The sequence below is a fragment of the Delphinapterus leucas genome, chromosome 15, assembly GCF_059928025.1.
Source record: "Delphinapterus leucas isolate spDelLeu-1000000601 "Yukka" chromosome 15, BTC_Dleu_Yukka2, whole genome shotgun sequence".
Classification (NCBI taxonomy): Eukaryota; Metazoa; Chordata; class Mammalia; order Artiodactyla; family Monodontidae; genus Delphinapterus; species Delphinapterus leucas.
In genome coordinates, this window is record NC_143143.1 from 49,992,591 (window position 1) to 50,020,149 (window position 27,559).

A 27,559-nucleotide genomic window follows, 5' to 3' on the forward strand; every position below is an offset into this window, starting at 1 on the left:
AGCCCCCCGTGCTTTCATATGGGGACACAAGGCACAGTGATACCAGATCTTCCAATTTGTTTAAGAGAAACTAGAGACAGTGATTTTTATACAAAAATTTCCCACTTTTCAAACTTGGTTCAAAAAACTTTTAATACCTAACCACCATAATTCATCAGTTTCTGGGATTTACAAATCTACTAAAAAGGAATAGCACCGAGTGGTGGGTTGAATAGCGAACTGGAAATCAGGAGTCTGATTTTCTTCTCATGCTTGTTGATGATACTGTATATGCTTTTGTGAAAACTGTACTATGTTCACCTATTCATGGTAAAAATAATTTAACTTCTTATATTGCTCAAAAGTAGACTAATATTTATTAGGCAACAGAAACATAGGGCATCCCACATGACTAGCAAATTTCTGGAGCTACCATTTTACGTATCGGTGTTATTGATAGAAAGAAAAACAAAACTTTAAAAGTCCAACCACACAATGGGATGACACTGCCCATTCCAGCTACACTACCAGAAAAATGTTACCTGATGTAGGGAAAGGAAAAAATTGCCCACAAATCTAAATTTCTTAACTGAGATTGAGAACTGAGGCGTAAGGATGGGTAATTCTGGTTCAGTTCCCAAGGACTCTGCAGAAGGCTCAGAGTTTCCAGGTCACCTCAAACCTGTTTCACTGGTTTCTGGCAATGCCATCTCAGGTTGATCTCTTAGAATCTTCATAAATTAAAATGAGGACAGAGTTGTAAGCTGCTTCAAAGGGCAACGAGAGCCAAACTTTTCTTTTGTTGCAGATACGTGTACTCCTCAAACAGTACAGAGAACCCTGGACTTAATTGACAAACATGAGTTTCTTTATAAAATACAAACACTGGTCTCCTCTCTCCTGCTCTCATTTTGCAGCCCAAAGATGCAGTGCCTTGTGGAATACAGCCGTATTCGTTTACAGTTAGGGTTTTGGCATTGTTCACGCAACAGAAAGGCAGCCTTGTCTCATACTGTTGTTTTAACAATTAAAGAATTTTGCTTCACATGCAGGGTTCAACGATGACTGAGCTAGAAAATATGTGAAAGACATACATGGAAACAAGGATTGTTAAAATTTGGCCATAAATGCCCTATAAGGCCAGAACTAAAAATAGTTATGACAAAAATAAAGCCAAGGCCCATACACACAAACTCTCTCCCTAGAGTTACGGGGCTTTCCTTCCATGAGTCAGGTTTGACAAATGGAAGGTAGATAGCGTGTGCTGTGGTCGAGATGCCCTAGTAAGTGACCACACTGCACTTGGCGAAGTGTTCTCTTCAGAACCAGAGCAAGGCGAGAAAAGACAATTCCCAGCTAAACTGGAGGGGTGGCAAGAAGACCAAGTCCCAGTCAAGGAGCAAGAGAGAGATGCGCCCAACATCTCCAGGCTAACAGGGGTTCATGTGTGCTTCCCCAGGTTTACAAACGGAACAGTTTGAGTTCAACTGTTTGGGTACAAAGACTACTCATGCTGGACTCAAAATAAACACATGTTTAATACATGTAATTAGTTCCTTTTCCTGAAAAGGAACTGGATAATCTTAAGACTTTCACTACGCAAAGCGACTGTTAAAATGCAATCAAACTGATTGCTCATGAAATCCCAGTCTTGAGATAATCTAATGATTAAGAAAAGATGAAAGCATTGGGACACTGAACATAGGCTAAAGTCATATCCTCAACTAGCTTTTCTCCTTTCTCATAAACACACACACACACACACACACACACAAATTATCCCAGAGCGATTTTAATGTCAGTGAACACACTTCGAAGGAACAACTTCAGTAAAAGCCACAAACTATCTACTTTGCTTTGAGAGGAAAACTCAGCTTGCTGGCACTGCATCGGAGCTCTGCAGGTCTAATCGTGCTCTGAGCATCTTGCTAAGTCACGCCCTGCTGCCCGGACATAGGTACGAGGTGGAGCAGCACAGTTGCTTGTGGCACCCTGGAAAATTCTAGCCTTACACTTTGGCTAGGAAGTGAGTCACATACCCACAGATTTATTGTAACGCCTTCCAAATCAACTGAATCTTGGCAAAATTGACTAAATATCAACAAAAAAGGTCTAAGGCTGCGGTGGCAGAGCTGGGAGAGAATAGAGGAAAATGGAATGGTGGATTCTAGGATGCTGTTTATGTAAGTCAAACTTTTTGGGTGGGGTCCCCTGGGGTGCATATTAGTCACTTTGGGGAAATGAATTAACTGTCTTGAATCATAGGGACAGGTGTTGAGAAGCCAAATCTTGGAATGACATGAAGGTGAGTTGTAGAAGGAGATGCTAGCCCGTCAAACGTTAAGCCCTGAAGAGTAGGGTTCACGGCTATTTACCTGAATGAAAATCCCATCATATAGAATCTTGGGCCTTCTTGCTCCAGCTTCAGGCCATTGGGTATCCTTCGCAAAATGAGGACAACAGAGTCCTGATAATACTATTATCTCCTGACCGAAAATGTATCACTTATAAATTTTCTTTTGGGAGTTTTCTTTTCTAGTTATCTCCAAAAGCTGACTGAAAACAGTTACAGTAAAGGCGTAAAAAAGTGGTAGAAAAAAGTACCACTATCACTAGTTTCTTCTGCATATACTACCTTTTAATAAAATGTATTTTTATTTCTAGCTCTAAAAAGCTATTGTGACCAACGAATATCATGGAAGACACCAAGGGCTCTAACATTTGGAAAGTTATGTGAAAGCCACAGGCTCGCTGTTCTGCTCTCCTGTAAGCAGGGATCTGGAGAAGGGAGCCAAGCACGTGATGAGAGCTAGAGGCACCTTCTCACCCTCTGCCACAGCGGCACTTGGGTAGGACCTCGGAAACTGAGAGCCGGGAGTGACTCAGCCAGGGTCTGGGAGAACCCCTTCATCTGCAGAGGAGGAGGCTGGGGCCCCAGGAGTTCCAACATCGCCACCCTGTCACATGACCACTTCCTTTACTGACTGAGCATCAGCTTAGTGACTGGCCACGGCGAGAGGAGGGCCGTGATGAACCATCTCTACACTTTGTCAAAGGATCACACAGTGTAGAAGAGGATTTCAGACCAGTGAGAAAGACCAGCTTTGTGTCAACACCACACCTGCTCCAGGTGCTCAGTCCATCCTTTACGGCCAGTCAGGATTACAGTCCCTGCTTACCTGGAAAAGTCACTTTAACTTCTTTTTTTTTATTATTTTTTTTCTTTTGCGGTACGCGGGCCTCTCACTGTTGTGGCCTCTCCCGCTGCAGAGCACAGGCTCCGGATGCGCAGGCTCAGTGGCCATGGCTTACGGGCCCAGCCGCTCCGCGGCATGTGGGATCTTCCCGGACCGGGGCACGAACCCGTGTCCCCTGCATCGGCAGGCAGACTCTTAACCACTGCACCACCAGGGAAGCCCCAACGTCTTCTTTTTTTTAATACAAAGAACCCTTTCCCCCAAACAAAGAGGTAGGAAATTTCTGATTTAAATACTAGAATAGCAAAGGAAATAGATGTGTCAATTTCCAAAGAAACAGCAACAACAAAAAAGCAGGTGTATGTCTGTTGTGGGGAACACAACTGTTTTTCAAGGATTAAATAGCACTCAAGATTTATTGTCTACTAATGAAAATGAAAGCTGGAAGAAGAGCTAATATTCCTTTTAAGAGCAGCTCCTTGCATTTAAAATAGTGAAAAGTTTTAAGGAGAGCACAGGGAACTATATTCAGTATCATGTAATAGGACTTCCCTGGTAGAGCAGTGGTTAAGACTCCGCCTGCCAAGCAGGGGACATGGGTTCGATCCCTGGTCCAAGAAGATCCCACATGCCGCGGAGCAGCTAAGCCCGTGCGCCACAACTACTGAGCCTGCGCTTTAGAGCCCGCGTGCTGCAACTACTGAAGCCCGAGTGCCACAACTACTGAAGCCCATGCTCCTAGAGCCTGTGCTCTGCAACAAGAGAAGCCACTGCAATGAGAAGCCCATGCACCGCAACGAAGAGTAGCCCCCACTTGCCGCAACTAGAGAAAGCCTGCACACAGCAACAAAGACCCAATGCAGCCAAAAAGAAAAAAAAAAAATGAATGAACTAATTCCACTACTAATGAAATAAACAACTCCTGAAAGAATTTATTTTAAAAAATATCACGTAATAACCTATAACGGAAAAGAATCTGAAAAAGAATACGTGTGTGTGTGTGTGTTTGTATGTATAACTGAATCACTTTGCTGTACAACTGAAACACCGTACATCAACTATACTTCAATTTTAAAAAATAGTGAAAAGTTTTCTGGTACCTCTTTCTTCTGTTCAGAAAACCAGCTGGTATCTTTGTTTGAACCTTGCGGAGATATATGAAGATCCACCAGGACAGCAAAATTCCCACACTGAAAGACATTAATGGCAGAGTTAGCTTACGCCCAGCAAACAATGAGAGAAAATCTCACAAATTCCTATGTGGTTGCTCATGATGAAATGGCAACAAAGTTCACTACTGGACAGAAACATTAATATGGGGCGGGGTAAAACTCATAACCCGATGCTTTTTGCAAATTTATAATTTATGCTAGAAATGCTAGGGAGAGATTTAATTTTAATCAGGATAGGAAAGACAAAATATCTATCTGTGGGCCGCACCTTCAAGGAGGATGCCCAGAAATCTGGCAGCAGTCGGAAGGCTATTAAACACTGAGAAAAGTTAAATAGGTCAGTACGAGGTAGGCTCCAGAAAAGAATGAGTCCGTGGACAGCCAGGGGAATTCTTTCTTCCAGATAGGCGAGAACACACAGAAGTTACTGCATTTTTAGACAGACAAAAGGATTGGCTGGAATCGTACATCTTGGACTAGAACTAGAAGCACGACAAATGAAAAAGAACCAAAGAGCAGAAGGCAGATGCTCAATGACAGTTATGAAAACTACATGGGTTTTATTAAAATATGCTACAAAGCCTGTCTCCTTTCTTATTTGATAGGCTAGTGCTGTCTAGCATTTTGGGAAAAATGGAAATCTTCTCTATCTGCACTGTTCAATAGGGAAGCCAATAGCCTTATGTGGTTACTGTGCACTTGAAATGTGGCTATTGTGACTGAGAAGCTGAACTTTTAATTTTATTTAATTTCAAGCTAATTTAAACAGCCACATGTAGCTAGAAACTCTGCGGCATGGCTACAGACCTTGTAAAAACGTGTAGCTTCATAAACCCTCATACCGTATGAGTAAAGTCATCTGAGAATCTCAAGGTAACTGTGGATGAACTAACTTAGAAAAGCACCGTGGGGTGCTTTATGGCCAGCAGGGAAAGTCATTTTTGTACCTCTTTGGCTAAACAATTTTTTTTAAAAATTCTGTGCTATAATTCAGTCGTGAAAAAAAAAACTTTTTTCAACAAACGGTGTGAGAATATCAGATATAATATGGAAACAAAATGAAACTCGACACCTACCTCACACTGTACACAGAAATTGGTTTGAGATGAATCACAGAACTAAATGTAAAAAACCAAATCTATCTTCCCAAACTTGGGGTAGAAAAAGATTTCTTAGACAGGATCCAGAAAGCACTAATTATAAAAGAAAATATCAGCATGCTGGACTTGATCAAAATTTAAAACTTCTGCTCATCAAAAGACACCATTAATAAAATGGATATGTATGCCATAGACTGGGAGAAAATATTCATAAATACACGTGTCTGACATAAAGGACTGGTGTCCAAAATATGTAAAAAATACTTCTACAAATTGACGTTAAGAAAACAAAACAACACAAGCTTGAACAGACACTTCACAATTAAGATAAACAACTGTTGAATAGGCACATGAAAAAAAGTGTACAACATCATCGCTTATCAAGCAAATACAAATTAACACTGCCAAGAGATACAACTACACACCTACCACAACGACTGCAGTGAAAAAGACTGACGCACACCAAATGTTGGTAAGGATGGGGAGTGACCCAAACTCACACACTGCTCGTGGCAATGGAAAATGGTTCAACCACCCTGGCAAATGTTTGTCAGTTTCCTACAGTTAAACACATTTATTTTACCATCTGAGCCAGCAATTCCACCTCAGGTATTTACCTGCGAGAGATGAAACATATGTGCACACAAAGAAATGTACACAAATGTGTGTGGATGTTTTATTTGCAAGAATCGAAATGGAAGACAACCTGAAAGTCTCTCACCAGGAGAACAAACAAATTGTGGTATATTCATGGGATGGAACCCTTCTCATCAAACTACTGATCCGCTCAACACGGACTAATAACAATATCATTGCACTGAGCAAAGCCAGGCTAAAATACATACTGCATGATTTCATTTATATAAAGTTCTAGAAAAGCAAAATTAAATCTATGGTCAAAGAAATCAGCACAGTGATTGCTCAGGGAGAAATTGACTGGGGAATGTTCTATGTCTTGTTATACAATTAATATCAGTTCGTTTCCCTGTATATACATTACATATCAATAATAAATGATTTTTAAGTACTGTGTAAAAATATACTCATATTTGTTGACATATATTTAAAATGTAAGTATTATGTCCTTGAAAATGTGTGGGTATCTTGGGGGAGAACAAAGTGAACTTCCCTGGTTAATAAATCATAAAGTATAATGAAAAATTGTCTCCTACAATGTCCAACAGTGCAATGTCACCCACAGAACTACAGTTTAGTGAGCTGCAACCAGCATTTTATTTTAATGAAAGAGAAATGGGATAAAAAAAATATCAATGTGTCAGATGGTAAAGTTAAGTCTTGTTTTGTGAAACTTAGGTATGAGTGTACTGAGTTATGATATAAAGCCTATTTCTCACTGTGGGTTGTGGTCAAAAATGTTTGAAAACCATATTCAAATACACTGTTATTTTAAAAGTTTCTTCCATGTTGATTATCGATTTAACCTTTAAGGAGTATGCTGCCACCAGGTGGAGGTCTCATGTCACAACTACAGGATCTTAGCCAGGGATTATTAACCTTTCATGTGCCACGGATCTCTTTGTTGTGAAGCTGATGAAACCTGTGCATAATCATGTTTTTAAATGCATGGAGACACAATGCATAGGAGTAAAAAGAAAGCCAATTATACTGAAGTACAGTTACCCATATTAAAAAAATATTGTAATATAGTAATGGATGTACTTGTTCAGTAAGGCATTGGATCTTGTCACAGTGGTGGATCTAAAAACTACTATAAATCCAAAGTAGTGATAAGCATAAATGACATTTTCAGATATCTGCCACAATTATAGTGCAATATAAAAAGAGCTGTGATTTCTAATGGTAACAAACATTGCTAATACTATTGTGTTCTGAATATTTCATTCATAATAAAAACAAAATTTATTAGAACTTGGTCAAAGTAAAGATGCAACTTTTTTCCCATCCAAGTTCACTGACCCTCTGAATTCTCTCACAGGCCTGTTGAGGCTCCAGGGATCCTAGAACAAGAGCCCCTCCAAAGAGGTGAGACATGCCTCATACACATTCTACTGGGTTTCCTGTGGGTGTTCCACCCTGACTGTTCAGTCAAACCAAGTTCTCTGCTACCCCTTTGTCATTAGCAAAGATGATTTTTTAAATTAAAAAAAAATAGTGACGTTTGAACAACCTGAACTGATACTATGTAATAGTATCCTAAAAAATTGAATGATAAGGTCCAATTTGGTATTTTTTCATCATTTTAGCTCTGATCACAAAGAAGCTAGTCTGTTTGATTATAAGAAGACTGATTTAAATGTCTTTTTTTTTTTTTTTTTTTAAATAAATCATTGAATCTCACTCTGGTGCTCAAACCTTCCCGGGCTTCCTGCCAGACTCCCCACTCCCCAGCGGGGCTCTCCCTCTGCAGCCAGCCTTCTGAGTTTTCCAGCAAGAGCTCTCTCCAGCTCCCACAGTAATCAGAGATATTTTGCCTTTCTGAAGTTCCCTGCTCTCAAAGCTTTGCTTCTTTTCTCCCATGAGTAAACAGAAGTAAAAAAAAAGAAAAGAAAGAAAGAAAAAGAACACCACCCCTGACTGCTGCTGGCAGCACAGCCCCCGCCCCTCCTGCCCCTTAATTAGGGGCCATTTCTTCTCTACTCTTCCAGGCAGAGCAGCAAAGTCAGCATCACTGGGCTCTCAGGCCAGAGCTGCTCACGCTACACAGGCCGCGTTACCTCCCTCACAGCCCAGCAGCTACGAGAGGAAGCTCTGCATCCCACGCCTGGGCTGGGAACCAACCGGCTGGGGGCCAGTCTGGCTTCCTCCCCCCTCCACCCAGAGGTTTCGGCCAAAAACCTGGGAGTCACCCCTAACTCCTCCCTTCCCTCACCCTCAGTCACCACGCCTGGTAGATTTGGCTTCTTCAAGAGCTAAACACACCCCTCCTCTCTGGCTCTCCAGCTCACGTCATCTCCCACTTGGAACATCAGGGCCACTTCTTGGAGTCCTGGATGAACTCCCTAGCCTCCACCAGAGCCACGCCTGCCGCAGAGGGGATGCCGAGGCTCCAAGTCTCTGATGAGGCCCGCTCCCCACTGTCTCCCGCTGCTCCTGGGCACATGCTCTCTGCCCTTTGCTTCCAGAGCACCTCGATGCTCCCGTGCTCAGTGGGCTCTCACACATCCTCAAACCCTCGCAGGAGTGCGGCCATCCCCATGGAGCTTTTCTGAACAGTTTGCCACTCCCTCCTCCGGATCAGCAATGCTTCCCGTGCTTATTTCTGCATTCAGTGGCTGGTCCATGTAGGGGCCTCCCCTGCCAGACTGTCAGCTCCTCAGTGGAGACAGGGTCCACACCTCAGTCCCTCTGCATCCCAGGGATCAGCACAGTGCCAGCTCACAGTAAATGCTTAATATTTAGTGGAAGGAAGGGAGGGAGGGAGGGAGGGAGGGAGGGAGGAAGGAAGGAAGGAAGGAAGGAAGGAAGGAAGGAAGGAAGGAAGGAAGGAGGGAAGGAAGGAAGGAAGGAGGGAAGGAAGGAAGGAAGGAAGTGGGGGGGCAATCACAGCCTTATCTGCAAACTGGGGGCGCTGATACCACTCTGGGGACAAGGTCACTCTGACTGAGCCCAGGACACTGATGTGTCATAGAACAACTTTCTCCCTCCTTATTCTGGAGCGGCGACAACTATGCCATCACCAGTGACAACCACTCATTTTCCATATTTTGGAAAAAGGGAATTCAAGGATCCTAGGATTACCTCACCCCAAACTCACTGCCAACCAAGCATGTTGGTGATTTTTCCTATTTCTTTCCTAAGAATTCCAAAGTCGAAACTTAACTGTTACCAAGTCTTCAGGGGTGGGAGATCTTGTCCTCTAATTGTACATTAAGTGTAAAATAAAGGTGAAACTGCTACCATTTGTCATACGTGTAGCTCTCTGAGATGCAGGTTCAAAACTCTGAGTTATGTGGAAGGTTCTCCACATTCTCTCATTCGCTCGTTCATTCACTTCTTCATTCCCCACTGAGTTTCACAGGAGCCCTGGGGCAGAGCTGGTGCGGGGGGGCGCATCAGAGCACTGCAGGCAGTATGACCACAGCGCACACCCAAGGGAGTTGAGTGTCAACTCCCCCTGAGGGAGGCCAGGGAGGGGGGCGTGATGTTGCAGCTGAGTCCTGAGGAACAGGGTGACAAGTGGTCGAGAGAGAGGCCCAAGGAGGGAGCTCGGTATATGCTCTGAGGATGGTGGAGTCTGACGACATGGAAACAGGGCAGGAGGGCTCAGAGCACAGAGGAGCCCCGGACGGGCTGAGGGGCCAAGAAGACTGCAGGCTGGAGGGTGGAATGACCTGAGCCAGGCATCCAGGTTTAAAGCCGCCACAAGAGCCCAAACAAGTGGTAGTAGAAGGTTATCCTGAGGTGGGGGGGAAGGAGCAGATTTGAGGGATACTCAGAAGACAGAGTCAAGAGCATGTGGTTGGGTGCAGAGGGGGAGGGGCAAGGGTGACCCCAGGGCCCACGGGCAGTTTCCCCCATATGGGTCTGTCGCATTGTCACTGGCATTGTACACCCACCTATTATTAAAGATTTAAGGCAGCCTGGATTAACAAGGCAAAGATTTAAAATGGGGGAATAAGTAAGAAAAACAAGGGTAAAAAGATAAAATGAAGCCAGTGCTAGGTCTCATAGGTTTGCACAAAAGCCCCACCATGTCCTAAGTCTCTGCAACAGTCTGCTCTCAGTCTGCTAGTTACCAACGTGAAAAACAAGAGGCCAGAGGCCGCCAGATGAGAACAAATCGGTGCTGAGGATAATTCAATCAATCCCGATACTCAATCTAGAAAGACAGTTCTCCTGAATATCTTCATGAAGAAACATGGCAATTATCCTCCTGGAGCATCAACTTGACTCAAAGCCTCTAGCAAAATATTAAATATTTCCATATCCAAACGAACCGCATATAGGTTATAGCACAAAATTTAAAAGTCCCATGATTTTGCAAGAAAGAGCAGTTTAAAATACTGACAGTATTCAATTTAATCCTCGTCACTAAGCTGTGAAGGAGCACGACTATTACTCGCATTTTATAGGTAAGGAAGTGGAGTCAGAGACGGTAAAGGCCAAGTCCAAGATTACGCAGGCAGTGAAGGACAGACCCAGGAATCAAATCCTAATCTTCTACCGCTCAAAGCCAACTTGTGTGCACTACTTGGAAGAGATATCCCCCCCCTGTGGAAGGCCCCTCGGGACTCATTTCCTCACCCCACGTGGAGGCACGTTTAAGGCTGCCTGGCCTGGAACCCCCTCCACTCTACTTGGGAACTGGCCTCCTGTCCCCTCTAAGGTGAGTGATGGCAGCTGCGCGGGCCCACCCCATCGGTGCCTGGTGATGGAACCAAGGATTCTGAACGGGGTCCCGCAGCTCCCTTCCCTGGGCTGAAGCGAGGCCCTGAGGGCTCAGATCCTAAAGCTGCCACTGGGGTAGGTACACTGCTGGAGAAGACTGCAGCATGGAGGTGAAAGCCCCACTGCAGAGAGAGTGGGGCGAGAGGGCTGTGGGGAGAAGGAAGGAGGAGAAGGGTGACACGTCACGCCAAAGGTGGGGTCGGGTGGCAGGGCAGGAAAAGAGGTCTCCTGACATGAACAGCCCCATCCAGGAAGCTCAGGCTGAAGAAAAGTCAACGCAAATAGTTTGTCAATTTCACCCCTGTTCTTCCTTAAAATACTTGCCCAAGAAATCCAAGCTTGGAGTTTACATTCGAGAAAAGAAACCAGCATACCTTCAGGATGGCATATGCCATAAACATGCAGACAGCTGGGTCAGGGGACAGGAGAATAAACAGTTAGTTGTACTATCGGAATACATGACACCCTTCATCTAATTGCAAAAACTTCCAAAGGGGAAATAAGTTGGCGATCACAACAGTTAAGATTTGCTGAGCACTTACTGTGTGCCAGGCCCTGCATCAAGCCCTCTCAGTGCATTATTGTATTTATTGTGCCCCGTAGAGGCAGAAACAATTACCACTCAGCATTCTGGAGACACTGAGAAGCTCAAGAGCTCTCCCTCTCTCTCATCAAAGATCCCTGGTGATCATGGCTGGGTTTTGTTTGGAGTGGTGCCTGCCAACCTGGCAATACTCATCAGGACAGGTAGGAGGAACACTCTATATTCTTAGTCACAGAACGAGACACAGCCTGAGGTCGAGAGCACAGCACACAGAGAGGGCCTGGAGAAAGCCTTCTGCTGACCAACAGGAGAATGGCCTAGCACAGGGAGTCCAAGGCCGCGATCTCTTCTGGTGACACCCCAGTTTAGGAGGGGTTTCCCACCTCCCCTCTCTGGGTGTCAGTCTCCCTCTTTGTAAAATGACACAACTAGGTCTCCTTCAAGGTGCCTTATGCTCTAAGATCCCATCTCTTAGGGTTTTGATTTGCAACCATTTGCCTGGACTCCATTGGCCCATGTCACGTCTGCCCTCCTGTAAAGCTTCTGAAAGAGCCACCCTGAGCCTGGCACCTGGTACCATCCTCCATTGGTTCACAATGGGCCCTGCAAGCACGGCAGACAAGTCCACCGTTGTTTTGGAATAGACAACAGGAGAGCACATGTCCTGCTGGGCTGACCTCTGTGGGCAGGATTTAGTCTTGGCAACCAATGACAGAAAATACCAGTCTCATGGCTAGAAATCACGGTATAAACCACAGGAAATGGAGCAGCTCAGTGGAGTTGGCTGAGGGAAAAATCTTAGCAACCAACGAGCTCTTCCCCCGAGAGCACTCTCCGACCAGATGCAGGCGAGACTGAGCTCTTCTCTGCCGCCACAGCATTTTATTTACGCTCCTGTTGTGGGACTCCCTTACAGGCTGTCCGCACAGGACTGCATGCTTCCTGGCTCCCGAGGGCTGCTTGCGAGAAGGGGCTGCTTTCCGTTACCTTTGGCTTATCAATGCCTAGTACTGGGCCTGGCACAGAGATGGCCGGGAAGAGTGTTTGTTCAATAAATGAAAATAATACATCAGTGATGAAAATTACTTAAGTGTCAGCCCTGTTCTCTCTCTAGGAGGGATTACCACTCTCTCACCTGCACCTTGTCCTCAGAACAGAATCAAGCTCATGGTTTACAACTAAGGTTGCCTCATACATGCACAGAGCACTATCACCCGGGAAAACAGGCAGAGGTGGCCACTGCTGCACGCTAGATGGTTAGCGTCCGATCTTGCAGTCAAACCCTGGCTGATTATATGAATCCAGACCCATTAGAAGGAACCTACATAGGGCTTCCTTGGTTGCAAATGGATGGCTAGTGCTTTGAGGTCAAGTTTTTCTGGTTGAAAGGGAAGCAGGAAAGGGTGTGACTTTTCTCAAGTGGAAAGGAATCAGGAGGGGAGGGAGTTTCTCTCTGTTTGGTTTCTGCTCTGGGACATTTGACTACAGGTCAGGGATGTACACCTTCTCAGTCATTTGTTTGTTTTTCTTAACAGATTTATTGCTATGGTTGGGAAAAGGTTCTACACGGGCAGGGAGCAAATCACAAAGGAATGAGAGAAAAAGATGGCAGACAAGCAGAGTTACTGAGTGTGATGACAACTTCTAAAAGGAGAAACAAATAGAGTCACAAGGGCTGGTGTCCTTCAGTAAGCTGTCTCTGGTCTCCTGCTCAGAAAGAGTTCTGGGTTTTTTTTTTTTGCCTAAAATGCTCACACAGTGCTTCACATAAGCTATGGATAGGATCCGAGAAGGGAAGCAAAGTGCTGCTGGGAATGAAGCGAAGGCCAACAAAGCGGTATTACGAAGCGACGCTTAAGTTTCCCACATGCCCCCTGGAACCTTTAAGTCGTATTCGAGGCCAAACCACAGCCTCTACAACCCATCACTGCATGAAGAGTGCAGTTAGGAACAGGCTCTCAGTCACTCCCTTTGAAAGATAAGAACGGCCTTCATTTCTTTAGATACTAACCCCAGTGATTTTTCCAAAAATTATCCTTTTAAATGTAACCCCCAGGCCACTATTCCTAGGAGACCGACCTGTGGCACGTCCAGAGCATGTGAGCAGCGAGGAGTGGGGATGACGAGGGGGCAGGACAGACCTGGTGCAGCCCCCTCCCTGCGCCTCAGACCCTCAGGCCCTGGGTAAGTCCCCGCAGTGCAAAATGGGACAATAATGCAAGATGCTTCACGGAGTCGTTTTGAGGATTACATGAGAGAATTCAGGTACAAGACTTCAGCACATCCGAAGGGCTTAAGAAAGAAATATGGGTCGTTTTGTTTTGTTTCTCTCCAAAGGTAGAATTTGTTTCAAATTCCAGAGAATTTTCAATGAACTCTGAACTGTCAGTTCCATTAAGGTTGACAAATAGGTCGGGCGCAGGTTTCCCCTTGTTTCTCCTAAGAGCTAATAAATGCCTCCTAATTCTTTTCCGCTGTTTTACTCTGGCCACACGCTGCTTCTCAGAAGAACAGCAGATGGCTTGTAATCACACCAGATTACAACGAGCCCTCCTGCCACACATTTCTGCAACAGAGAACATGAAAGGAAAAGATAATCTGACAGAAATTATTCTGTACTTGTCTATAGGGAACTTGTCTTGAGAGGGTCTTAAGTGGCTAGAGAAACAAGCAACATTCACAGTTTAGCAACATTTCGGCTGCTCAGGAGCGAGTTAAGGAACAGTTACGGCCAACCATCTAGGAATCTGAAAATGGAATCTGGTGGACATCAGGGGTGTTGGTCCCTACAAATTCTGCTCACAATTTTACCCAGCATGTGTCATCAAGAAGCTTTGGAATGTGGGTTTCAATTTAAATTCTAAAAATTAACACGTTAAAAAAAAAATCTTCTTTTATATTCCCAAAGAATCTTGACATTCTTCACGGTCAAGAAGAACAAAAGAAAAGCAGTGCAGCCTATGAGTTAAAGAAATTTATGACAAATTATAAATAAATCAAACACAAATAAAAACAAAAACCCTGTAAATATTCCCTTAGTGATCAATGCTTAGAATCTGTGGATCATTCTAAAGGGTGGTCGGTCCTGGAAGGAGATTTCTTAAAAGAGGAAGGGAGATAAAAGACAGGGGACACAATTTTCCTACCTCTCTGGGGAGCAGGGGGTGGGGAACCAAAGAATCTTTGATGAGTACTTTGGACATTCTGGATGACTTAGAGGAATTCTGTTTGTATGGTTAATGTAAAATAATTTAAGGAAATCCCCCACGATCAGTATTTTTTCCTCTGGAATCCTCCCATCTATGTTCAAGTATAACAAAGGGCTTGCCCAACAGAGCTGCGACAGACACCCTCTGTTCAATCCAGTTGTCATTTAATTTTCTCTGGAGTATTGATATTGTGTAGGTACTAGTGATTAAAGGGGGCTTACATTTGCTCTTCTAAACCGTGTAAGAGTAGTGTTTTCCAAGCCAACTTTGACAGGCCAAAGACAAAGCTACATGTAACCTTTTTCAGGAAGGCAAAGAGAATCCAAGTATATGGCTGCAACCAAAACGTCACCTCAGAGTGAGGACCTCCTGAGGCCTACTGCACCTGAAGAGTTTCCACTTCTGCAGGGCTCAGGGTTACCAACGTCTCAGAGAGGCCCAACCAAGTCAAGTGCCAACCCTCTCTCTGCGCTTGGCCATGGTTATCATCCTGGTTCTGCCAGTTCAGGAAAGCTCTCTGTGTGTACAACCTTAAGGATATTTGTCACTGGAGTATGGAGATCTAGCTCTTAAAGTATCCGCAGCATCAGTACCTCCTGGAGCTTGTTTGATATGCAAATTCAGACCTACCCAATCAGAAATTTTAGGTGTGGAGTTTGGTATCCTGTGTTTTAACGAGCCCTCCAGATGATTTTGGTGCAGGTTCAAGTCTAAGAACCACTGCTGTAGGCTACTATATCTCTTTGAGGACTACTCTGGCATGCTCTGTACAATACAGGAAATTTTTTGGAGGTTACATTAGAAAAGGAAGGGGGGAAAATCTGATTAGGTTTCATAATATACCACAAGAGAAGGCGACAGCTCACCAAAATATATTACAATTCTAAAACCCATTAGGAAAACACATCACAATTTTACCATGATGATAAGAAAATAATTCTCTTAGAGTTGTAAGAAACTCAAATTATGATTTTCTTTAAAAAGAAAAAACCAACACCCTCCAAAGGTAAATGTGATGTGCAGCCAGGGTTGAGAACCACAGATATAATAATGCCTCCCTAAGCATCTTAAAAACTGCCCTCTGGATTAGGATGATGGTGATGGAAATCCAAAGGGAAAAGGAAATCTACCTACTGGATCAAGGTAGAGCCTTAGGAAGAAATGGAAAGGAAGGAAGTTGTAAGCCCAAAACAGACAGGGAGGTCACACAACTGCACTTAAATCCTTGAAATGAGCTCAGATCACTGGGCTCAGGGGAACCCACCCCAAAGCATAAAGAGGATGGGCTCTGCACATGGCCTGGTCACTGGGATGATGAGTTGCAATGAGATCCTTGAGAGGGGCAGAAAACATTGCTCTTTGCAAAAGGGGGAGGAAGATAGAGTTTGCAACAGTCAACTTAATCCCTGATAATTAGATAGGATCCAGAAAAAAACTAAAATTATGAAAAACTAATCTCATTTTCTTCTTTGCTGAGGTTCCTAGACTATGACAACTGGTGAAATGTGATTGACAAAGAAGACATGAACCTCAGCCAGGAATCAGGCAGACTCTCCCATGACATCCTTTTGTTCAAACCACTGCACCACAGCAGCTTTTGTCAAGGTTACCTATGACCTTCATGTAGCCAATCCAATGAACAGGTCTCAGTCCTCACGTGACATGACCTCTCGGCACCATCTTAACAAAGTGGTTCATTCACTTGATCCCTGAAACCCTCGCTTCTGGGCCACTGTGCTTTCCTGGTTCTCCTCCCTCCTCACTGGCCACTCTTCCTCAGTCTCCTGAGGAAGGAGGCTCGTCAGGAGACGAGGCAGGCTCGTCCCCACTGCACCAACATCCAAATGGAGCTCAAGCCTTGACCTCTTCGTCTCCACCTACACTCCCGTTAGTCTCAAAGTTTCAGATCCTGATTGTGCCCAGTGTTTCTGCTCCAGCCTGGACCTCCTCCCAGCTCGAGACGCGCATATCCAACTGCCTACTCTACATCTCCACGTAGATGTGAAATAGACATTTACGATTTCACAAGTTCAAAACCCAAACTACTACTGTTTTACCCTCAAATGTGCTCCCAGCAGGTTTAGCTGAACTGGCTTGGTAAATGACAACTCCACACTCTTCCAGCTGTTCAGGTCAAAACCTTGGAGTCACCTTCGATGCCTCTCCTTCTCTCATATTCTACAGCTTTTCTGTTAACAAACCCTAACAGTTCTACCTTCAAGACAGCCCGCCTGGTACACAGCAGGAGCTCAGTAAATATTAACTGGACGGATCTATGAATACACAAATGAATCCCAGTAAAGAAAAAACAGAAAAGTATCATCATAAAACAAACAGAAAAATTTCATCATGGGTGAAAATGACAATCAGATGGATTCATAACTAGTTCAACAACCATAACCCCCAGAGTCATTCATGGCCAAACCACAGCATGGAGGGAGATGGTGAAGAGCTCTTCCCTTGACCCTGATCTTGGTCCACATTCTCAGCAGTGACATGATGAAGGTGGACATGCCACAAAATAGATGGATGAAGTTGCACAGGAGGGGAGAGTGAATATCTGGAATAGCAAAAACGGAATCTGGCACAAATACAGGAAACAAACAAAAAATCTGGATCTCTGTGACTCAGAAAGATGAGATCAACCTAAGAAGATGGAATTTAACAAGAATATATGTAAAGGTCAACATCTGGCTCCAAAAAAACTACCAGCCTGAGCACAGAGGTTGTCTTGGTCAAGAGAAAGCTCTGTGAGTGGGCAGCAAAATGCTGTGGTCGATGATGGCAACGTCATTTTAGGCTGCCTCAACAGCAGCAGCCAGAATAAGCATTACGCTGGCTATGCTCTTTAGGCATCTAGTACTCAATTAGTCTCAACATACAGACAGAGACAAACAAGCATGTATTAGGATACGAGTGACCAGGGTAAGACCAACACTTCAAATCATGGAATGAGGATCAGGTGAAAAAAGTGGAATGATTTACCTAAAAAAGAAAACCACCAGGATAAAATAATGTTACCAGGACATTTAAAGGTGGAAGAATGATCCTTTTCAGTTCTTCAGGGCCTTAAGGCATACAGAGCAGAGAAACCCCAAGGAGACAGGTATTGCCTCCACATAAGGAAGACTTCCTGGCCGGCAGGCTTTCCAACCAGGAAATGATCTGCCATGGGAGGTGGTATGTTCACCAGCCAAGCCAGGAGATCACACTGTATTGACATAAAACACATGAAAATGGACAACAGTATAAATATTGCCTTCTTATCACAGGGCACTGGTCTAGTTGTGAGGAGTTATGAAAATGACACAGGAAAGGGTATGCTACTGACTTGCTGCATTTTATTAATTGGCCACTGCAATCATACAGTGCAACACTCGTTACTGTTTTTTGTTTTTTTAGTGTATCCCTAAGGATGTGGGCTTACTGACCTCAAGAATCTGAGAAGTTACCTTCGGAAACAATTTAACATACAAAGCATGGGCTTCTGGAATCAAGCAGGTGTGCGTCCAACCACTGGCTGTACCTTTTACTGGCCATAAGGCCTCGGGCCTTATGTCCTTAGATGTCCTTAGGATTAAATTCAAAGAGGAAAAATAGAGTAGAGTAGTAGTTAACAAAGAGTAGTTAACTAATAAATTGGGAGTAGTTAACAAATAATGACATCATTTGCAGTCCCAGTACTCCAACTATAATGGGGGTGATGAGATTGACCAGTGCTGCCTGATAACTTCCTGTGATGATGGAAATGTTCTCTATCTTCGCTGTCCAACACCTTGGCCACAAGCCACGTGTGGCTACTGAGCACCTGCATTGAGGCTTGTGGGACTTTGGAGTTTGATTTAATTCTAATTAAGTTGGTTTATTAGCAATTAATTTATTAATTAACTTGAATTGCTACATGTAGCTAGTGGCTACTCTGCTGAACAGTGGAGATACTTCCCTAAAGTGACTCCTGGTTCAGAAATCCTGGTTCTATATATATATATATATATATTTTTTTTTTGGCCACATCACGTGGCCTGTGGAACTTCCCTGACCAGGGATTGAACCTGTGCCCCCAGCAGTGGAAGCACAGAGTCTTAACCACTGGACCACCAGGGAAGTCCTGGTTCTATAATTTTAAAGAGCAAACAACATCAGGAAACCCGTAATAGGAAGTGCCCGGTGATGCGAGGGGATTCCCATCCCACAGGGAACTCCAGAAGGCTCCTCAGGATGGCATGTGAGGGCATGACAGGGACTAACCTGGGAAATTTCTCTGAACTTTACCAAGGATGGTGCTGATCCAATAGAACTGTTTTAGTTCAAGGTGTTTTCCTTGTAAAGAGAAAATGAAGCCATAAAAGCTGTTACTGCCAATTAGAGGATTAAGAAGTTTAAGTTTCCCTTCACCTTTCACCCCTTTCACCGTGACCCTGCTTTATCAAATCAGAAAACAAAATTCAAGGAGAATTCTTAAAGTTATTATTGCAGCCACTATAATCGCTCTTAATCCCTTGGCTTTCACTGAGAATGAACCTTAAAATTTGGTGCTTGAATTTCCCTTCCAACTCTGCCCTGCATCTCAGGACTCAGGAAACAATCCTCTAACTACTTTCATCACTGCTTCATCAGGTTTCTACAAAATGAACACGAGTTCAAAGGGAATTTTCAACCAATTCATGGCTAAGGCAGGAAATTGAAACAGCAAATGGGACAGAAGGATGTTAGACAAACACAGGCGAGGTCTGCTGGGGGGAGCCCGAGTTTTTCTTTCCCGACCCGTTTTTCGAGAACTACAAAGGGCAATGAAGGGAGGCAGTTAATTGGTCACAGGACTTGTTTAGAGCCACCTCGACTTTCTTCTTCTAATTGACTGCCGGGAATAACACAGTCTTCAAGGACTGCTCAAAGGGCAACGTGCTGGGACAGGAGACCACTGATGAAATGGCTTCAGAAACTGAAGATCATTTAATAAGAATATTGAGAGCAAGGTTGAAAACTTCGCAGAAATGAGTTGTGGGGTGCGGGGAGGGGGACAACTCGGTATCAGCTGCCACCTACACGTTAGCAATTAAGCCTTATGAAGGCTCGGTGGAAAGTTACAGCTTCCAGGTGGTCCTCCTTGGTTAAGTGAAGAGTCTCCTGAGGTGACTGAACTCTGAAGATGGTCTCATCGACTGTAGGGTAGTATATCCACCAGCCACTATTCCACACCCTTGATTCTCAGGATTCAACGTCTTGCAAGCACCACCACCCACTGCCTGAAACAGTGTTTCTCGAACTTGAGCGTGCATCAGATTCCCCAGGGGAGCAGGTTACAGATGCAGATGGCCAAGGCTCAGCCCCAGAGTTTCTTATTTCACAGGCTGGAGGTGGGGCAAAGAATGTGCATTTCTACCACTGCCAGGTGATGCTGCTGCTGCTTCTGCTGCTGGAGATCACACTTTGAGGACCATCAGCCTTCTTAAGAATAGGGGGTTTGCAACCCTGGCAGCACATCAGAATCACCTGGAGAATATTGAAAGCCTATGTTCTAATTCTACCCCAGACCAATTAAATCAGACCCGGGAGAGAGCGGGATGGGGCCTGGATATCAGTATTCTTTTAAAATCTCCCTACCTGATTGTAATAATGCTGGCTGGGTTGAGAACCAATGCAGAAAAGATCAGCCGCAAACCATTTAAATTTGGAGACTACATCCACCCTTACAAACTAGAGACAGGGAGGCAGATCTTGGCATCCGCTTGATTCCACCAACTCTTGGAGGTGATATTTCACTGTTCATTTATTTTTTTTCTACAAACCAAAATATAATGATCCTCATGGTACTAGCAAAACACTCTCTCTCTCTCCAAGAATTCTCTGAAGATTTACTAATGAGAGCAACTGGAGATCTATGAACACTGATAAATCTACTAATCATTTGAAAACAGAGTAGGTAACAAGTAATAAATTTTGAAATAAGAACCCTACAGCTAGATGAGCAGCAGGTAATGATTTTTTTTTAATTTTTTTTTTTTGTGGTACGCAGGCCTCTCACTGTTGTGGCCTCTCCCGTTGCGAAGCACAGGCTCCGGACCCGCAGGCTCAGCAGCCATGGCTCACAGGCCCAGCCGCTCCGCGGCACGTGGGATCTTCCCAGACCGGGGCACGAACCCGTGTCCCCTGCATCAGCAGGTGGACTCTCAACCACTGCACCACCAGGGAAGCCCAGGTAATGATTTTTAAGACATTCAAAATCATGTAACATTTCTTCCTCAAATCTCTTTTCTATTCTCTTCAAATTCCTTTCCCTTCTTTCCAAATCAGATTCTCCTCTTTCCTCATCTCTATGTATCATCTGGCTGCTTCTACCCCTCCCTCCTCATCTCTGGCTTAATATGGCAAGGGTGAAGTTTACAGTTAGTTATTCCTGTGAAATAATGTTTTATGATGCCTGTTCCTCCTTTAACAAACTGGGGAACTAAATATTTTTTTTGGTGAGAATAACAAAGCTAAATTGAATTATTTTTGGTATGTACCCCCTGATTAACTCTGCCTTGAGCATTAGTACTCAACAGGAAACCTATTCCCCATCCTGAATTCCAATTAATGAATCTTCAGGCTAAAATACAACATGTGCCATACATCAGCACCTACTGAGAAAGTGTAGCAGTGCAATTTACCTCCAAGTAATAAAGCTAAAGATGAAGGAATATACAATTCATAACCTAGAACTGTGGTTCTGAGGCCAAACCACCCCCGTCTTCCCCTCCACCCCCTCAACGTGCAACGTCTGGAAACATTTAGGGTTGTCACGACTGGCATCTAGTGGGGTAGAGTCCAGGAAAGCTGCTAAACATTCTACAATATGCAGGAGAGCCCACAACAAAGAATCATCCGGTTCATGCTGTCATTAGTGCCTAAGTAGAGAAACCCTGCTCTGGAAACCGCTACGTGAAGTCAGCTGACTTCTCAGCCACTGGAGAACTGGCAGGGATCTCAGGCCAGCCGGGAGGAGGAACAGAGAGAGGGCCTGAGGGTCCAGAGCTGAAGAAGTCCTACAAAATGCCCAGCCGAGGAGAGCCACTGCTCATCCTCCCAACTGCCCAGAACAACACAGAAACGGTCTTCTCAGCCTTGACCTTGCCAGACGTGGTCAATGAGGGCTTTTTTCAGTGAGGTTAAAGATTTAGTTTGGTAACAATTCTGTTCTGTGATTCATCATATGGCCAACTGACAGACTACCTCCACTCTATACAGCATTCTGTATCATTCCTAACTTTGAAAAAGGCCTAAACTAAGGAATGAATGAATGAAAAAATGCAGGAATTCTGAACAGGTATCATTTTAGAAATCGACTATATCACTACTTTTGTAAAAATCTAAATGGCAGTACTGCCCATTCTCTGGAGAGACATTTTTATTTGGGGCAATTTACAGAGGGTCTCAGCATAGGGGTAGATGGGGTAACGGTGAAGGAGTTTTCTCACGCATCATTAATATCATACTGAGATCATGACTATTAGATGTATGTCCTGTCACCATTAACTTCCTAGAAAAATTACACTGGTCAACAACCAAAACAAGTATGGTAGCTAGCTTTGATTTGGAACACTCTTCAGGTTTTAAATGGCAAATAGCTACTTAATGGGTCATTTAAAAATCTATTAAATGGTGTTATAGTAAGGAAGTACTTAAATGCCTCACAAAATAGTATTTCCATTCCAGGTACTCATGACAGGGTTCCTTTAAACAGCAAAGCCCACGTGGCTCACTCAAGGGCTTACCTCCTTCCCAGTTGGGGAGGGAAAGACAGGTTGCCAATCAAAGATTGATCAGAAAAGAACAAGCACCGGTAGGACAACAGGAACTGTCTTTTAGTTACGGCCTAAACCACCATACACGGTAACCCCATATTCTCATTGCCCCTCCTCAACAGAGTTAGTTATTTTAATATATTCTTAAGTTTTCCCATGTAACTTAAACTCATCTCTAAATTATAAACTGTGTAAATATGTCACCAAGAAATGCTAAAATGCCCCTATTGCATATGAATTGTTTATCCCAGGCCTATAATGTTCTGTGCCCTAATGCTCCAGAGATATTAGATACTAAAATTTTATTAAAACCATATTCTTTGCATTTGCTGCCATTATCAGTATCCTAATTCACACGTGTGTGAGCTAATGAAGCAGTCAGACAGGGTTTCATAGGCAGAGAAAAGGCTGAAAGAAATCTTTTTTTGCCAAATAGAAAGTGGCCCAACTGTGGAAAACGATATGGATGTCTAAGGTAGACCCCGCAAGCCAAAACTGTAAATAAGGTTAGACCCTCGCATGGTTCCATGGTCTGAGTATATGTTACAACATTTTAAACCAAACATTCATTTCATTATAGGGATTTCTGCCAGCTGGCAAAGTGTAGTTGACCAAAAGTGAAAAATGAGCTTGAGTTTTCCCTCCTTGTAAAACTCAGGACATTTGTAGCGTTAGCCCCTTACCAGAAGAGGGCAATGGCGGCCCAGCTGGCATTACACAAAGCCCTGGCAGTTACCTGCAGTCAAGGTAATAACTAGCCAAGGGAATCAGACCTCAGGAAGCAGCCTGCAGAAGCACAGGCTTCTAAGTATCACGCGTGCAAAGATACAGGCTTGTTGCCTTTCCTTTTCCTGGGATGAATTAACAGGCAGCTGCAAGACCAAACCATTCCAGTATTTCCAACTGATGAGGCGGAAGTACGGTTCACTGCAACCCAACCAAAGCATTTTAAAGTTACCATCTCTTTCTGGTCATACCAACCATAAAACTCTTCACATTCTAAAAACAAGAGGGTGCTTTAAAGATCTTTGAATGAAGATGAATATTATGTAAATAATACATTAGAAGTCTGTAACTTAGAGAGACCATAAGAGCCATTCTAAATACAGACTCCAATTTACTTGCGGTACCCTGGCTTTTTAGACCCTCTTTGCTGGACTCTCAGTTCTGCTACCTGCTCTCCCTCACCATGTTTCCGAGTTCATCTTCCGAAACGGTGCTTTTCCAGCTCAGCGTCTTTTATCTTTTCGGGAAAGAGCATTCTCCAACCTCCTCTCCCTGATAAACTATTCACTCTGTTGTGCGGGCTTACTCAATATTTGCTTTTTATGAAGCAAAGGATTTGTTTTTGGTTAATAAAATTTTAGGCATAAGCGAGTAGTGGATGGGTAGGAGGGGCTGCGGTAGTTTAAACAGAGGTGGGACATGAGACCCGCAGCACGTGTGGAGTTAGGTTATTTTCTCCTCGTTTGGGAATTCACAAGCCTAAGGATGAAACCTCAAGTTCATACTTTGACTTCCCCACCTGTCCCAAACTACACATTCTCCCCAGACCTGTTCCTCCTCCCTGTTCTAGCTCCACCAGAGGCACCAAAACCTGTCCAGTTCTGAAACCCTGACACCGCTCTTTGCTCAGCAGCCACGGGCTACCCATCACCACGTCCTGTGGTCCATCCCCCTCGCCATCCCGGCCTCCAGTCCAGGCCACCACCCTCCCCTGCCTGGCCCTTAAATGCAACAGTCCCATGATCTCCTAAGTCTACTCACTTTCCATCTGTTAGAGCCCTACAGCCCGTGGCCAGAGCGATCGAGTCTTGCCTTTCCTCCACACTTGTACCCAAGCTAAAACCCCTTCAAGAGGCCTTGCACTGTTCTCTGAAAGAAGACTGAACTCCCTATGGTGGCCTGTAAGAGGCTGACCACACATCCTAGTTTTCCCAGGCCAGTCTCATTTTACGTCCTACTGTTCAAACATAATTAGTAATAGTACCCCCTTTTCATCTAAAAGCTGTCCCAATTTTCACAGCAACCGAGATGATCTCTTTAGCAACAAGCCTCTATGAGGCCTGGCCCCTGCCAGTGTCTCCAGCCCCATGTCACTCCACTGCCCCCTGCACTCCCTGCTGGCCTTCGTTTATTCACTAATTCTTATTTGTTGATCGTACACCAGACGCCAGCCCTGTGCCAGGAGCTGAACACAGGGCAGGGAACAGAAGAGGCAGGACCTCGGCCCCAGCCAGCCTGCACCCACCTGCCCCTGGGCTCACACAGGGGTGTCCTTCAGCCTCTTCGTCGCGGAAACCTTCTGCGGCCCGGGGCATCCCACCCTTCACCTTGCCTCTCTTTGAAACAATGGTCCAAGGCTGCAATTTTTCCTGCTTCTGTGTGATTCATCTGACTGCCAGATTCTTCCAAGAGACGATGAAGTCTGCATCTACTTGGGGGTGGGGGAAGGGAGCAGAAGCCCCCCACCCCCTCCATCACCGTCACCCCTCCTCAGCTGAAATGCACTCTGTGCTCTGCACAGACTCTCATGCCCAGCAGAGGGCTGCCTGGCAAACAGTAGCCAAAGGAAAAGGGGACAGCAAGATGAAAATCAGACAACGTAGCATTAAAGGCGAAAATCATTCAAAGAAACTGAGAGATGTTTCATTTAAAACGATCAATCCATCCAGAAGCCACGAGTCACAAGCTTCCTGCACCGAACAGTGTTCTTCTCCCTACCAGAGTGATATCAAACTTCTCTCCATTTCAAAGTAGATCTCTGCTTTATTTGCACAAATATGAGGCTCATCTGAGCAGTTTTCCCCAAGAGAAATATTGAAGTTTCCCTCTCTTGACAGAAAGACATTGCTTGTGGCTTATAAAAGTCCATTTTTTTCCTTCCATTTCTACCCATTATAGATTAAAATCTGAGTGCAAATTTCAGCTTGGTACACCCACCCATCTGCAGGGGAGGGCGGGGGAGGGGGTGTCACTTAAACAGTGTGAATCTCTATTCAATGTGAAAGCAACATACTGGTTATTTTCACCACAATATCCCACCAAGGCGGGTGGGGTGAGGAGGGCACTGGTTGTGTTTTATGAAACAACCACACCGGCAGCACCCGAAGCCCGTGCCGCACAGTGTCCAGCCAGGAGAGTGACAGCAGGTGAGGGCCCCGCAGGCACACCCTCCACAGGGGCCCCCTTCCTCCGTCACACCACCTTCCCAGACAGAGGAGCCTCGGCTGCACCCGCCTAGTAAGGGTGCTCGTGGTAATCTTTTGATTAATTTTTTTATCATGCTATATGTAGAGAAGAGTTCTAATATTTTCCCTATAGCAAGGTGGACCATTTCCCTCCCTCCGTGTCCCACCTTGGCGCGCGCACACGTAACTCTGGAGACAGCTGAGGTCAACTGGAGAAACAACTGGATGACTCGGAGGGGCCCGGGGAGTCAGTATGGGCACAGCCCCGCCAGCAGGGGCAAACCCAGCAATGCCCGTGCAACCGCTAAATCGTAGCAGGAGGATGAAATGAGCCCGGGGAGGACACTGACAGTGGATAAAGGCTACAAGGAAATGAAGGCTCTCCTGAGAATCCAGTGTCACACACAGCACACAAATGCAGATAGAAAACCCCACAAAACCTGCTCATCTAAAATGCCACGTTTGCTTCTGTCTTGATGCTTTTGCACCTCAGGTCTCTTGGCTACAACTCCCTGGGGAGGTGCCTCCCTCTTTCTACTCAGACTTCTACTCAAATGCTACTCCCTGGGAGAGGCTCTCTGACCTGCCTACTTAAACTGGAACTACCTCTAGTCCCTTGCCAGCAAACTACCAAACTTCATCACTCTTCTCAGTATCTGAAATTATCTTGTTTCTTTCCTTGTGTGGCGTCTGTCTTCCCCCGACTGCAAGGTCACCTCCATGAGACCAGGGACCTTGTCGGTCTTACTCAAAACTGTGTCCCCACGGCTGAGAACCATTCCTGTACATGGGAGGCAAGCGATAAATATTTAATGAATAAATAAAATGTTTAAAAACAAGAGAAACCCCAGAGTTGTAGGAGATTCAATCCACTTCTTTCAGCCCACACCGGATCAAGGAAGCAAACATAAATACAACCAAAAAGGACTTATAAACATAATTTTGATCTGAAATATATATATATACACACACACACACATCTGATATATATATATCTCAAACCCTATACAATGAAAGCAGAGAATACATCATCTTTTGAAACATTCACGAAATGGTCTCTGGATCCGTCAGTCTTCCAGTTTTCAAAAAATATCTGAACTTCCCTGTAGGAAGGAGGTGAGGGCGAGGGTCTGATCTCATAGCAAGATACAGCAGCCAGAGGTGGGGGGGTCTGATCCCAGAAAGGGGGTCAATGCCCGATACCCGTCTACTAGGCCCCTCCACCCTAGTGTCATGTTGCTGAGCAGACTCTCCACATACAGTCTAAACAGGGAGACAGACACGCTAGAACCCAGTTAGCCAGGAATCAACCTAAAGATGTGTTTAAAGCCGAGGGCTCTGCAAACATATGCTCCTTCAGCCACTGATGTGCCCACTTTAAGAAACATCTCATCAAGTATCTAACATGGTAAACTGTGTTAATCAGGACCCTGCCATTTACATTTTCAGGTAGAAGGCAGCTGCCAACACCGGTTCTTTTGAAAAGTATTAGTAATTGTTCTTTATTTTTCGACCTTAGAGTCACTGTAGGAACAGAATCCCCCTTTAAAAAATGTTTCAATACCAAAATTAATTATTTTCTTTTTATAATCAAACCAGTTTCTGAAGCAAGATGGAAAAAAGGCTTACAGCCTCTATACCAAACCCTTATGCTCATGCCATAAATAATTTACAGCAAGAGGGTTGCTTCTCAGCGGCAGGCTCAAATTCCCATTTTAATCAAAACTGATTTTGAAATCTATTTCTCAATTTACATGTGGTCAGGGAGCTTCCCACCATGTGAGCTCTCAGATTCCTTCATGGAAATGGGCACTCTTCCCAAACTCCTAAAACCCCGGGATGTTATTAACCACTGGTAATCATTTTCTTCTACCCTCTGATGCTCTTGACTTCATCAAAGGTTAACGTCATGGCGGCAGCCTCAGAAAAAAAATCAAACGCTCAAAGCCACAAAACACCAAGGGTACTATGTTCACTGATAGTTCCAAATGTTTAAACAGACCTCACGAAGAA

The 27,559-nt window shown here is 44.5% G+C and overlaps 1 protein-coding gene across 1 annotated transcript in view; it reads right to left on the reverse strand.

Moving 5' to 3' along the window:
• SLX4IP (SLX4 interacting protein) overlaps positions 1–27,559 on the reverse strand; it is a 187,365-nt gene that overhangs the window by 64,318 nt on the left and 95,488 nt on the right. Inside the window, exon 3 of the mRNA XM_022556451.2 lies at positions 4,277–4,366. Coding sequence (XP_022412159.2) covers positions 4,277–4,366 — 90 coding nt within the window. The remainder of the gene's footprint in view (positions 1–4,276; positions 4,367–27,559) is intronic.